Source organism: Mobula birostris, chromosome 4 (genome assembly GCF_030028105.1).
Source record: "Mobula birostris isolate sMobBir1 chromosome 4, sMobBir1.hap1, whole genome shotgun sequence".
NCBI classification, from domain to species: domain Eukaryota; kingdom Metazoa; phylum Chordata; class Chondrichthyes; order Myliobatiformes; family Myliobatidae; genus Mobula; species Mobula birostris.
The window spans coordinates 206,026,317-206,041,188 of NC_092373.1; the positions used below are offsets into that span (position 1 = coordinate 206,026,317).

At 45.6% G+C, this 14,872-nt stretch overlaps 1 protein-coding gene across 1 annotated transcript; it reads left to right on the plus strand.

Moving 5' to 3' along the window:
* Nucleotides 1-5,833: 5,833 nt before the first annotated feature.
* LOC140196902 (interferon-induced very large GTPase 1-like) lies at nt 5,834-13,813 on the plus strand. Its single transcript, XM_072256826.1, has 2 exons — nt 5,834-6,406; nt 8,171-13,813. The coding sequence occupies exons 1-2, from the start codon at nt 5,834-5,836 to the stop codon at nt 13,778-13,780; spliced, it is 6,183 nt and encodes a 2,060-aa protein (XP_072112927.1). The 3' UTR covers nt 13,781-13,813.
* Nucleotides 13,814-14,872: the final 1,059 nt, after the last annotated feature.

Sequence of the window (14,872 nt, forward strand, 5' to 3'; positions counted from 1 at the left end):
CTGCTTGGAGATCGATAATTAGAGCTGATCCACAGGGATCTGTCTGGAGATCGATGATTAGAGCTGATCCACGGGGATCTGTCTGGAGATCGATGATTAGAGCTGATCCACAGGGATTTGTCTGAGATCGATGATTTGAGCTATTCAAGGGGGATCTGCCTAGAGATCGATTATCAGAGCTGCTGCAGGGAGATCTGTCTGGAGATTGATGCTTAGAGCTGATTCACAGGAAGATGCGTGGAGATCGATGATCAGAGCTGATCCACAGGGATCTGTCTGGAGATCGATGATTTGAGCAGTTCCACAGGGATCTGTCTGGAGGTCGATAATTAGAGCTGTTCCGGGGGATCTGCCTGGAGTTGATGATTAGAGATATTCCAGGAGGATCTGTCTGGGGATTGACAATTAGAGATGATCCACAGAGATCTGTCTTGAGATTGATGATTAGAGCTGTTCCAGGGGGATCTGTCTGGAGATCGATGATTAGATCTGATTAACAGGGATCTGTCTGGAGATCAATGATTAGATCTGATTAACAGGGATCTGTCTGGAGATCGATGATTAGAGCTGATCCACAGGGATCTGTCTGGAGATTAATGATAATAGCTGTTCCAGGGGGATCTGTCTGGGGATTGATAATTAGAGCTGATCCACAGAGATCTGCCTGGAAATCGATTATTAGAGCTGATTAATAGGGAACTGTCTGGAAATCGATTATTAGAGCTCATTAACAGGGATCTGTCCAGAGATCAATGATTAGCTCTGACCAACTGGGATCTGTCTGGAGATCGATGATTAGAGCTGATCCACAGGGATCTGCCTAGAGATCGATGATTTGAGCTGTTCAAGCTGGATCTGTCTGGAGATCAATGATTAGAACTGATCTACAGGGATCTGTCCAGAGATCAATCCTTAGAGCTGATCCACATGGATCTGTCTGGAGATCAATGATTAGAGCTGTTCCAGAGGAGTCATCTTCAGATAACTAAAGGAGTAAAATTTTTCATTTGGTTAATGTAGTGCACCGAGCCCATATCTCAAAGGATAAACTGGCGTGTATTTTTTCCAATATTAATCCTATTTGTGTTAGATGTAATATTGAAGTGGCCACTTTAACTCATATGTTTTGGTCTTATATAAAGTTAGATAACTTTTGGGGTGATGTTTTTAAAATTCTGTCAGAAGTCTTGGATCTGGATTTACAACCTTACGGCAATTTTTCAGATTATCCAATTGGAAACAGGAAATACTCCTGTTTTCGCTCAACGTACGATAGCCCTTTTGACTTTATTGGCTAGGAGAGCCATTTTATTGAAACGGAAGGATTCTAATCTGCCTACAGTCTTTTTTTGTCTTTCCTCCATTATGTCCTGTTTAAGTTTAGAGAAAATAAGAAGTCAGACATTTGAAACATCCTTTAAATTTGAACAAATATGGCGACATTTTATTTTATATTTTCATTTGATTTGATTTATTACTCTTTCAATTAGTTTTTTTTCGATGTTTTAGATTTGATCAGAAATTCTTCCCTTTTTTCGGTAGTATTCTCCGAATGGACTGCCCAGTCTCCCTTTTTTTTTGTTTTTGTTAAGTGAAGTGGGTTTTTTTCTTTAAGAATCGATAAGAGCAGAATTAGCTGTCCTTTTTATAGCATATTTGCTTATTATTATGTATGATTATGATATTGTCTATTTCATCTTTCTTGTACGGTGTCACTGATATATGTATTTGAGATATTTCACCTCTTGTTTATATATATGTTTTCTTTAAATCAGTAAACAGATTGATAAAGAAAGAAAGAAAGATGATGAGAGCTGATCTACAGAGATCTGTTTGGAGATTAATGATAATAGCTGTTCCAGGGGGATCTGTCCGGAGATCAATGATTAGAGATGATCCACAGGGATCTGTCTGGAGATCGATAATTAGAGCTGCTCCAGGGGGATCTGGATGGAGATTTATCTGCAGCTTAATGTGAAAAAGACTAAGGAGCTGGTGGTAGACCTGAGGAGAACTAAGGTACTGATGACCTCTGTTTCCATCCAGGGGGTCAGTGTGGATATGGTGGAGGATTACAAATATCCGGGGATATGAATTGACAATAAACTGGACTGGTCAAAGAACACTGAGGCTGTCTACAAGAAGGGTCAGAGCCATCTCTATTTCCTGAGGAGACTGAGGTCCTTTAACATCTGCTGGACGATGCTGAGGATGTTCTATGAGTCTGTGGTGGCCAGTGCTATCATGTTTGCTGTTGTGTGCTGGGGCAGCAGGCTGAGGGCAGCAGACACCAACAGAATCAACAAACTCATTTGTAAGGTCAGTGATGTTGTGGGGATGGAACTGGACTCTCTCATGGTGGTGTCTGAAAAGAGGATGCTGTCTAAGTTGCATGCCATCTTGGTCAATGTCTCCCATCCACTACATAATGTACTGGGTGGGCACAGGAGTACATTCAGCCAGAGACTCATTCCACCAAGATGCAACACAGTGCGTCATAGGAAGTCATTCCTGCCTGTGGCCATCAAACTTTACAACTCCTCCCTTGTAGGGTCAGACACCCTGAGCCAATAGGCTGGTCCTGGACTTATTTCAGAATTTACTGGCATAATTTACATATTACTATTTAACTATTTATGGTTCTATTACTATTTATTATTTATGGTGCAACTGTAATGAAAAACAATTTCCCCCGGGATCAATAAAGTATGACTATGACTATGAGATTGATGATTAGAGCTGTTCCAGGGGGATCTGTCTGGAGATCAATGATGAGAATGGATCCATAGGAATCTCTCTGGAGATCAATGATTGGAGCTGTTCCAGTGGGATCTTTCTGGAGATCAATGATTAGAGCTGATCCACAGGGATCTGTCTGGAGATTAATGATAATAGCTGTTCCAGGGGAATCTGTCTGGAGATTTGAGATTAGAGCTGATCCACAGGGATCTGTTTGGAGCTCAAAATTAGAACTGATCCAGTGGGATCTTTCTAGAGATTGATTATTAGAGCTGATCCAGGTGGATCTCGATGGAGATTGATGATTAGAGATGTTCCACAGGGATCTGTCTGGAGATCAATGATTAGAGCTGATCCACAGGGATCTGTCGGGAGATCGATGATTAGAGCTGTTCCAGGGGTATTTGTCTGGAGATCGATGATTAGGTCTGTTCCACAGTGATCTGTTCTGAGACCCCTGGATTTTGTGATTTTTATAAATGATTTGGATGAGAAAATGGAGTCGTGGGTTCAAAAGATTGCAGTAACACAAAGGTCAGTCAATTTGGGGATTGGATAGAAGTTTGTTATTAGTTTATCGGGATATTGACAGGACACAGAATGAGCGGAAAAATGGCAGATGGAATTCACACCCCATAAGTGCAAATTGATTCTCTTTTGAAGGTCAAATTTGAAGGCAGAATACAGGGCTATTGGTTGGTTTCTTATGCAGTGTGGAGGAACAGGGGGATTTTGGGGTCCATGTCCACAGATCACTCCAAGGTGCTGTGCAGGCTGATAAGGTTTTTAAGAAGGGGTATGGTGTATTGGGCTTCAGAAGTCTGGGGACTGAGTTCAAGAGCAGTGACAAACAAGAGAAAATCTGCAGATGCTGGAAATCCAAACAACACACACAAAATGCTGGAGGAACTCAGCAGGCCAGGCAGCATCTATGGAAAAGAGTAGTCGACATTTCAGGCTGAGACCCTTCAGCAGGACTGGAGAAAAAAAGATGAGCATTCAGAGTTAAAAGGTGTGGGGAGGGGAGGGAGAAACACAAGGTGACAGGTGAAACTGGGAGCGGGGGAAGGGGTGAAGTAAAGAGCTGGGAAGTTGATTGGTGAAAGAAATATAGGGCTGGAGAAAGGGGATTCTGATAGAAGATGACAGAAGGCCATAGAAGAAAGAAATGGGGGAGGAGCAACGGAGGGAGGTGGTGGACAGGTAAGGAACTAAGGTGAGTGAAGAAAAAGGGGATGGGGGGGGGGGTTACTACCAGAGGTTCAAGAAATCGATGTTCATGCCATCAAGTTGGAGGCTACCCAGACAGAATATAAGGTGTTGTTCCTCTGACCTGACATCATGACAGTGGAGGAGACCATGGACAGACATATTGGAATGGGAATGGGAAGTGGAAGTAAAATGGGTGACCACTGGGAGATCCCACCTTTTCTGGCTGAATGAGCATAGATGGTCGGCGAAGTGATCTCCCAATCTACGTCGGGTCTCACTGATATACAGGAGGCCGCACCGGGAGCACCAGACATAGTATCTGACCCCAACAGGCACACAGGTGATGTGTCACCTCACCTGGAATTACAGTTTAACTGTTTGGGGCCCTGAATGGTAGTGAAGGAGGTGGTGTAGGGGCAGGTGTAACACTTGTTCTGCCTGCAAGGATAAGTACCAGGAGGGAGATCAGTGGAGAGGGACGAATGGACAAGGGATCACTGAGGAAAGTAGAAACTGGGGTGGGGGGACAGATGTGCTTGCCGATGGAATCATGTTGGAGATGGCAGAAATTACTGAGAATTATGTGCTGGACATGGAGGCTGGTGGGGTGAGGATGAGGGAAACCCTATCACTGGTAGGGTGGTGGCAGGATTGGGTGAGAGCAGACATGGGTGAAATTGAAGAGATGCGGTTGAAGACAACATCGATGGTGGAGGAAGGGAAGCCCCTTCCTTTCAAGAGCAGTGAGGTATCTTGGCAGCTCTATAAAATTCTGGTTAGGCCACACTTGGAATACTGTGTTCTGTTCTGGTCACCTCATTATAAAAAGGATATGGCAGTTTAGAGAGGGTGCAGAAGAACACACTGCCAGAGTTACAGATCATTAATGTGGACAGTTTGAGTGAGCCAGGGCTTCTCTCTTTGTAGTGAAGGAGGATGGGACTATAGTGAGAGTGACAGCCAGCACTTCCTTACCGTGGCAGCCATGGTCAATACCAGCAGCCATCCGTTTAAGGTGAGTGGATGAAAGTACAGGGGAGGTATCAGTGATAGGACTTTTTTTCCACATAGAGAGTGACAGATATCCCAAGCACACTGCCTGGGGTGATATCACTGGGAAATTTATCACATTTTTTGATAGATACAAGTTACCAGGAATTCATCAGGTTCTCAGCCCAAAATGTTGGTTGTTCATCCCCCTCCATAGATCCTGCCTGACTTGCTGACAATCGATGTTTACAACTCACCAATTAGCTGCTGAATTCTGGCTTCACTTCGTGAATCGTGACATCACCTCAAGCTCTGTCACTGTTCTCTGTGCACGGACAGGCTCTATTGACATTCTGGCTTTTATTTATTCACAGATGCTGCCCGAGCTGCAGACTATTTCGAGGATTCTCTGACCTTATCCAGGACACTATCAGTACGATCTCTGTTACACTCCCTCCAAAGAAAGTGCATCATTCAAGAGGTAAAGGCACCAAGTTTGTACACAATTCCCCTGGTGTGCTCTCAAATAGATCAGGTCAAATTGTAGTCACCAATTTGCGGGTTACCATGGTGATCCCCTGCTGACTGTACACAGTAAACACACTTCCAGGGCAACAAGGCCTAACAGAGGCTCACCAGCCAGAGACACAGAAACAACCAGCCCAGTGATCCGGGGACAGGAACTCGGGTGCTCCAGAGGGATTTCCGGCACAGAGAAATATCTCGGACAGGAATCCCGGAAATATAACAGATCCAAGAAATAGAACCCAGGTCTGATGAAAAATCCCATCACTCCAAAACACCAGCGTATCTGAGAAATTCAGGGGAAAACAAGGCCCCTTTAAGAAACAGGAACACAGAACACAGGAGTACATTCAGACTCTCAGAGCAAATGGAGAGAGTTTCACCGGCTGGAAATTATAAATCTGATAATCTTAGCACCCCACAAATTGTAAAGGATTTGGACTTACAGAATCATTATCCACACAAACTGTCACTAATGTCCGTGCGGGAGGTATTCCGGTATCAACTAGACAACAACAAACTAACCCGACCAGAAAATCTTCCTTGGCGATTTGTCCTCAGGATCCTCATAGGCAATTCACTGGCGAGGAATAGTGAATGGCCACCTGCTCAGCACTCGGAAGGTGAGGATGATGATGATAATGAATTTAATGATTTCTTTGAAGTTACAACACCAGGGAATCGTGGGATGAATCCTCTGGATATCATTGCTGCCATTTTCCTCTGTGCTGACCACTCTCTCCAGCAGGAACTGATGCTGAAGATGTCTCTGTGCCAGTTTGCATTACCCTTTCTGATGCCAGACACACGCAGTCTCCCCACGGACAGGGTGAGGGGACACACAGAAGGGCCTGGTCCCACCCTTCTCCTCTGGGCCATGAGGCCCATTGTTAAAACGTGGTGCCCACATTCTCCTACAGACAGCAGCCCCATTGTGGAGGTGCCCATCGTGACAGCAGCCATGCCAACGGTGTCCTTCCTCAGACTGGGAAGGTGCACAGTGTCCAAATCCCGAATCCTCAATCTCACCCTGAGTCAGGCACAGCTGCAGCAGAACATCTTCCTGCACTCCGAGATGGAATGTGGGAAAGTGCCCCGCAGGATATCCGATGGAATGGCTGAGATCAGCTGGTATCTCCCTTCTGGGAAGAGTAACATGGATATTTTCCCAGAGGCTGCTGCATTCATTAACCTCCGAGGTGATGCTGAAACTTTCCAGGGAAACGCTCGGTTTCTGGCAAAAGTATCTGCTGCTCTTTTTATTTTCATTGATGTTATCGGTGAGAAGGAAAGAGAATTCCTCACCTCTCTCACACAGTCAGCAGCAAAACTCTTTCTCATAGTCAACACTGACATCAATCAGCAACACATAACCCCTGAGCAGGTGAAGAAACTGTTCAAAGATCTAAAGTTAAAACATCAACAATGCATTCTTCGGGCAAATGTAAATGAGGCTAAACTTGTGGAAAAGCTCCGTTCTCAGATCAAACAAGTAATTCTAAAGAGGGACAGGGACCAGACCTTGCTGAGCCTGGAGCAAATGGCTGACATTGCGATGGAAAGTGGGATTGAGCTTGATGAACGTCAACCTAAAATACAACGAGCCTTGGAACTGACCTCTAAAGTACAGAGAAATCCTGACGCTGGACACCAGTGGATATCAGAGGATCTAACTAATCCCAATCTCTACAACAACTTACAGGGAATGGAGAGTGTTTTATCAGCTGGAAATAACCAATGTGATAATTTTAGCACCCCACAGGTAGTGAAGGATCTGGGTTCAAAGGATCATTATACCAACAAATCGTCAACAACATCTACACAGGATGCTTCCTGGGATAAACTGGAGGACAGTAAACCAGCTCAAACAGAAAAATGTCCTTGTCAACTTCTCCAAACGATCCCCTCAGGCAATTCAATGGTGATGAATCCTGGACAGACATGTGCTCAGTCCTCAGAATGTGACAATGATGAGGATCAGGATGAAGATTCTCTGGATGTGAAAGGACATAGAGTTGAAAAACATCATCTTGGAATACAAGAAGTAAAGGACCTGACCTCAAAAGAAAAGAATAAAGCTGACCCTGGAGACCAGGAGGAGCCAGAGGATCCATTTTATCGTAACAGATGCAACATAGGAAAGAGAAAGGATGGAAATAAAGAGACTGAAAATCTCGGCCCACTACAACTCCTGAATGATTTCGGATTACAGGATCATTATCCTCACAAATTGTCTCTTCAGACTGTATGGGAGATTTCTCAGGATAAACTGGACGACTGCAAACCAACATATGCAGAAGATCTCCCTTGGAGGTTTGACCAAAGGATCCTCTCAGCAAATTCTCTAGTGAGGAATCTTGAATGGCTACCTGATCTACCCTCGGACGGTGAGGATGATGATGATGAGGAACAAAATGATATCCTGGAAGATAGATGGTCAAGAGATTCTGGGATGAATCCTCTGGATATCATTGCTGCCATTTTCCTCTCTGCTGACCACTTTCTCCAACAAGAACTGATGCTGAAGACGTCTCTGTGCCAGTTTGGATTACCCTTTCTGATGCCAGACACACACAGTCACTCCATGGACAAGGTGAGGGGACACACAGAAGGGCCCAGTGCCACCCTTCTCCTCTGGGCCATGAGGCCCATTGTTAAAATATGTTGCCCACGTTCTCCTACAGACAGCAGCCACATTGTGGAGGTGCCCATCGTGACAGCAGCCATGCCAACGGTGTCCTTCCTCAGACTGGGAAGGTGCACAGTGTCCAAATCCCGAATCCTCAATCTCACCCTGAGTCAGGCACAGCTGCAGCAGAACATCTTCCTGCACTCCGAGATGGAATGTGGGAATGTGCCCCGCAGGATATCTGATGGAATGGCTGAGATCAGCTGGTATCTCCCTTCTGGGAAGAGTAACACGGATATTTTCCCAGAGGCTGCTGCATTCATTAACCTCCGAGGTGATGCTGAAACTTTCCAGGGAAACGCTTCATTCCTGGCGAAAGCATCTGCTGCTCTCTTTATCTTCATTGACGTTATCGGTGAGAAGGAAAGAGAATTCCTCACCTCTCTCACACAGTCACCAGCAAAACTCTTTCTCATAGTCAACACCCACATCAACCAGCAACACATAACCCCTGAGCAGGTGAAGAAACTGTTCAAAGATTTAAAGTTAGAACGTCAACAATGCCTTCTTCGGGCAAATGTAAATGAGGCTAAATTTGTGGAAAAGCTTCATTCTCAGATCAAACAAGTAATTCTAATGAGGGACAGGGACCAGACTTTGCTGAGCCTGGAGCAAATGGCTGATATTGCGATGAAAAGTGGGATTGAGGTCAATGAACGTCAACCTGAAATACAACGAGCCAAGAAACGTACCTCAGAAGTGCAGAGAAAAAGAGACGCTGAAGAATTCCGAATACCAGAGGAACAATCTGATCAGAATTCATTCAACATCTCAGCGGGAACTGAGGGTGTCTCAGATGGAATAAACAGTGGTTTACCAGATGGAAGTAACGATTCTCTAAATTATACTCCTTCTCAAATTGTAAAGGATTTGGGATTACAGGACCATTATCCTCACAAACTGTCTCTAAAGGCTGTGCGGGAGGTGTCCCAGGATAAACTTGAGGACAGGAAACCAACCAAACCAGAAGATCTTCCTTGGCGATTTCTCCAAAGGATCCTCGCAGTCAATTCACTGGCAAGGAATGCTGACTGGCCACCTGTACCATCCCAGGAATATGAGGACATTGATGATAAAGAATTTAGCGGATCGTTTCAGGTAAAAGAACCAAGAGACCGTCGGATGAATCCTCTGGATATCATTGCTGCCATTTTCCTCTCTGCTGACCACTTTCTCCAGCAGGAACTGATGCTGAAGATGTCTCTGTGCCAGTTTGGATTACCCTTTCTGATGCCAGACACACACAGTCACCCCATGGACAGGGTGAGGGGACACACAGAAGGGCCTGGTCCCACCCTTCTCCTCTGGGCAATGAGGCCCATTGTTAAAACGTGGTGCCCACATTCTCCTACAGACAGCAGGCCCATTGTGGAGGTGCCCATCGTGACAGCAGCCATGCCAACGGTGTCCTTCCTCAGACTGGGAAGGTGCACAGTGTCCAAATCCCGAATCCTCAATCTCACCCTGAGTCAGGCACAGCTGCAGCAGAACATCTTCCTGCACTCCGAGATGGAATGTGGGAATGTGCCCCGCAGGATATCCGATGGAATGGCTGAGATCAGCTGGTATCTCCCTTCTGAGAAGAGTCACACAGATATTTTCCCAGAGGCTGCTGCATTCATTAACCTCCGAGGTGATGCTGAAACTTTCCAGGGAAATGCTCGGTTTCTGGCGAAAGTATCTGCTGCTCTCTTTATCTTCATTGACGTGATCGGTGAGAAGGAAAGAGAATTCCTCACCTCTCTCACACAGTCACCAGCAAAACTCTTTCTCATAGTCAACACTCACATCAATCAGCAACACATAACCCCTGAGCAGGTGAAGAAACTGTTCAAAGATCTAAAGTTAGAACGTCCACAGTGGATTCGTCGGACAAATGTAAATGAGGCCGAACTTGTGGAAAAGCTCCGTTCTCAGATCAATCAAGTAATACTAATGAGGGACGGGGACCAGACCTTGCTGAGCCTGGAGAAAATGGCTGACATTGCGATGGAAAGTGGGATTGAGGTCGATGAACGTCAACCTAAAATACAACGAGCCAAGGAACTGACCAAAGTACTGGACACACTTGACTCAGGAGACATTACTGAGTATAAAAAGAGAGTGTTGCCCTTTCATGGAGTGCCCTGGCAAGCGTTGTCTGAAGTTGAAAAAGAGAAATCTCGGATGAAACACCGTGGGGACAGAACCACAGAAGTGTATAACCATGAACTGGACCGGGAGACGAACAGAATCCGGGAAGCTCAGCTCGGACAGAGTCTGTCGGAAGAGATGTGGCTGTTCATTGAACAACTCACCTGTCATGGTGGGGTTGACAGAGCCATTTCACTACAGTGGCTGAAGCTGGACCTGGACAGTAAGTCACGGGAAATTATGGCAGGATTGTGTAGAATTTATAAAAAACTGTGCAAAGACTCAAAGCAGAAGGAGAAGGAACTGAAGGAGTTGGATCAGAAGATGTCTGATAGTTCCCTGGGACTCGAGCATTTCATGAGGGAACTTGGCCAGATTTATGAACTTTCAGTGACAGGACACAATATCACCCGAAGGACACAGATCCACCCAAAGGTGTTGCAGTTCCCAGGTGTTGCTGCTGAACTGTTGCTGGAAGGCTTCCCACTGGAACTCATCGATGGAGATGTTTCCAATGTTCCCGTTCCATGGATCACTGCCGTACTCACAGAAGTGGCTAACAAAGTGGGAAGAGCTTGCCGAGTGTTTGTGCTGACGGTGATTGGAGTTCAGAGCACAGGCAAGTCCACACTCCTCAACACAATGTTCTGTTTGCGGTTCGCTGTGAGCAGTGGCCGATGTACTCGAGGGGCCTACATGCAGTTGATCAAAGTCACAGGGAGCCTGGCCAAGGAGCTGGGCTGTGAGTTCATCCTGGTCATTGACACAGAGGGTCTGAGAGCCCCAGAACTCACAACTCTGACAGACAGCTACGAGCACGACAATGAGCTGGCAACTTTCGTGGTTGGATTAAGCAACGTAACGTTGGTAAACATCGGGATGGAAAATCTGTCAGAGATGAAAGATATTTTACAGATTGTTGTTCATTCCTTAATCCGCATGAGGGAGACAGGAAAAGGGCCAAAGTGCATATTTGTGCACCAGAACGTCGGCGATGTGAGTGCGCACGATCAGAATCTGAGAGGCCGTCAGAAACTCCTGGAACAGCTGGATAAGATGACAGAGGCTGCAGCAAAGCTGGAGAAGGTAGACCGAGTAACGTTCCGTGATGTGATGGACTATGATGCTGACAAGGACAACTGGTACATCCCTGGTCTGTGGCATGGTACACCCCCAATGGCTGCAGTCAACACCGGCTACAGTGAACACGTCTCCCAACTGAAGAAGAACCTCATTCAGTGTCTACTCCAACAGAGCAAAAGCCAAAGAGCTTTCACCATCCCGGACTTTATCAAATGGATGGCTGGGCTTTGGGAGCAGGTGAAACATGAAAATTTCATTTTCAGCTTCCAGAACAGTCTGGTCGCAGAGGCTTACAGCCACCTCTCCATGAAGTACAAGGACTGGGAGTGGGAACTCCGCAAACTCACTCACTCCTGGGGAAATGAGGCTGAAAACAGAATCAACAATGCCAGAGGAGATCTCACCGAACTGCTCCATAATCTGGAGAGGGAGATGAGCACAGAGCTGAACAAAAGGGAGGGTGACACTCTGAATAAACTACAGGCTCTGTATGAAAGTGGGGCTGATAACGTGCATCTGATGGAGAAATACAGAGAGGAATTTAAGCTCAGCATCTCCAGTTTATGCAGACGACTTCAGCACGATTCGATGCAGAGATGTAGAGATGCCGTGAATAGACAGGTGGGACTGCAGGGAGTGGATAATATTTGGAATAACTTTCACAAGAAGATTGGAGAACAAGTCAAGGAGCTTTTACAGAAGTGTAAAACAGCAAATCGGGTGTTGGGTCAACAGGAATTGCAAACTGAATTTCAAAGGATGTGGAAAGATACACTCTCCCAGCTGGAGTATCAACCCTGCAGAAAAAGAAACATTGAACTGGACATTGAAGATCTTCTCAGAGAGGAAACAAATACTCAAGGGAGAGTCATTAATGAAAGTCTGAAACGTGAAAAATTCTGTAAACTGGGGACCCAGAACTTTCAGATTGAAGTGAAACACATCAGCAGGACATGGTCAAGAACACTTAAAGCAGCATGGAGTACTTCCTCCCAACAATCAGATCTCAATCAAGCAGCAATGGTTACAAACACCATCGAGGAGGAATGCATACATTGGATCACTGACATCACAGAAATGGACATGGATTATGACAGTAAACATTGCATTGAACTTTTGAAGATGATAGAGGAAAAAGTTGACAATATTTCACATCAACACTTGTCAATGTCTGAGGTTTTCAAGGCTGAGTTTAAACTTCACCTGTGTGGTTACGCTGCACCAAGATTCCAGGAGATGCACAGGAGGTTCATCCACAAACACGACCCACGGAGAAGACTGGAAAACATGGAAAGTCAATACTTTGATCTCTTTATGGATATTTACACACAGCAGGATGAGAACCAGAGGCAAGCAGATCGATTTGCACGATCTTGTTTCTTGCCAGCTCTTCGAGACGCCACCCTCAAGAGTCTCAGTGTGAAAATCGTGGATGATATGAAAAAACACGACTCTGAGCGAAGGTACAGTCTCCGCAACAGCTTCACTGTGGCCCTCCTGGTCCACCTGAAACAAACACATCAATTTGATAATTATCTCCAGTACATCACAGACTTTGAGAATTTCGCCAAAGACTGGCTCCATCAGCAAGTTATTAAACACTGCAAGACAGAACTCGATGGAGAGAGCACATTTACCCGTCTGGCTAAAGAAATCCTCACAGAGATCACTGGGCAAGCTAAAGACATTGTTCAGGATGCAGTGAAGCAGAACTTTGCTGGAAATGCTCAGAGCTTCCTAAATATGTTTGTTGAAAAGTTAAACACAAGAATCTCGATGCCCAAAGATGAGATGAAACTCGTTTTGTTTCAGAGTGGCAGAGATGGCAAGAAATGTGCAGAAGCCATTCTGCCATGTATTGACGAGGTGGAGCAGGATCTCCTCTGTGAGGTAAAAGGCTGGAATGTCAAAGCAAAGATTGAAGAATTATCCATTAAACCCAGGGAGGAGTTGTTCAAAGGGTTATTCAATTGTACTAAGAAATGTCCTTTCTGTGGGGTTTTCTGTGACTCAGAGACCCCGGTACACTCACAACACTCCTGTAAACAGCACAGACCTGAAGGGCTCAACAGATATCGATGGGCAGGCAGTGAATGTCTTGTAATGGATATCTGCACAGCTTCAGTCGCAAGTGATGCAAGATTCCGAAATAAAGACACAAGTTTGGAATGGCATCCCTACAAGGATTACCAAACAGTCAATGATTACTACAAATCCTGGATTATCCAACGGGAAATTTCCGCACAGGCAGCATCCTATTGGAAGAAGGTTTTCTACACTTTCAATCAGCAGTTTGCTGATGAATACAGAGCAAAGCCTGCAGAGATCGATGGAAGCTGGAACATTGACTGGGATGTGGTGAGGGAAGAAATGAACAAGACGTTTAATATGACCATTCAGTCTTGGTAATGTCCCTTTAAATGGCGTTACTCAGTGAGAGACAGACAAAGGGAAACTCTCTGTCTCAGAAGGACTGGGCAGAGTAAATCACAATGTGTCCAAATCCAAATCCAATCACAAATCATCAAAAGAATCAGCAGAGCAGAAGGAATGTTTCATTCCTACGTTCATGGTCCTGCCCTCATGGTCAATAACGTCCTCACCTACCCACCCTTTCCCCATAACTCGGGTCCTCAAGTCCTGGCAACATCCTTGTAAATTGTCTCTGCTCTCTTTCAAGCTTATTAATATCTTTCCTGTGGGGAGATGACCAGAACTGCACACAATACTCAAAATTAGCCTCTCCAAAGTGTTGTCCAACTTCCAAATCCCAACTCCTGTACTCAGTGTCCTGGTTTATGAAGGACAATGCACCAAACACTCTTTTTATGACCCTATCTACCTGTGATGCCACTTTCAATGATGGCTCTCTATTTCCACGTCCCTTTGTTCAACATCAACATAATTACCACCCTTATCCCGATATCCCTGATCCCTCTCATTCCCAGAAATCTGTTGATCTTGTGTTGAGCCCAGCCAGTCCCTGAGCCTCTCTCTACAGCTCCAGGGTGGAGAACCCCAATGATTCATCATCCGCAGTGAAGATGTCTATCCTCACTTCAGTCCCTGATGGCCTCCCCCCTTAGTCTGCCCTCTCCTCTGGACCCCTCCGTCACAGAGACCATCCTCCTTGTCTCTACCCTGTGAAGTCTCTAGGATTTTACATCCACCAGGTCCTGCCTCATTCTTCCAAACTGCCAGGAGTCCGTGGCCAGCCGACTCAGTCTCTCCTCATGTGTCAGAGCTGCCGTCCCAGGAACCGGTCAGGTGAAGCTTTGATGCTCTCTCCCTGTGCCGGGTACATCTTTTACAGACAAGGACACCAACCCTTTCCCCATTACCCTGGGTGCAGTCACACCGGGACTCTCTATCGTCACAGTGAGTCATCATTCCTCAAATCCCCTTGCATTAAAGGCCAACGTTTCCATCTTACCTGCCTGCTGTCTGTGCATGTTGGTTGCCAGTGACCGGTGTACAAGGTCACCCAGGTCTCTGTGAACG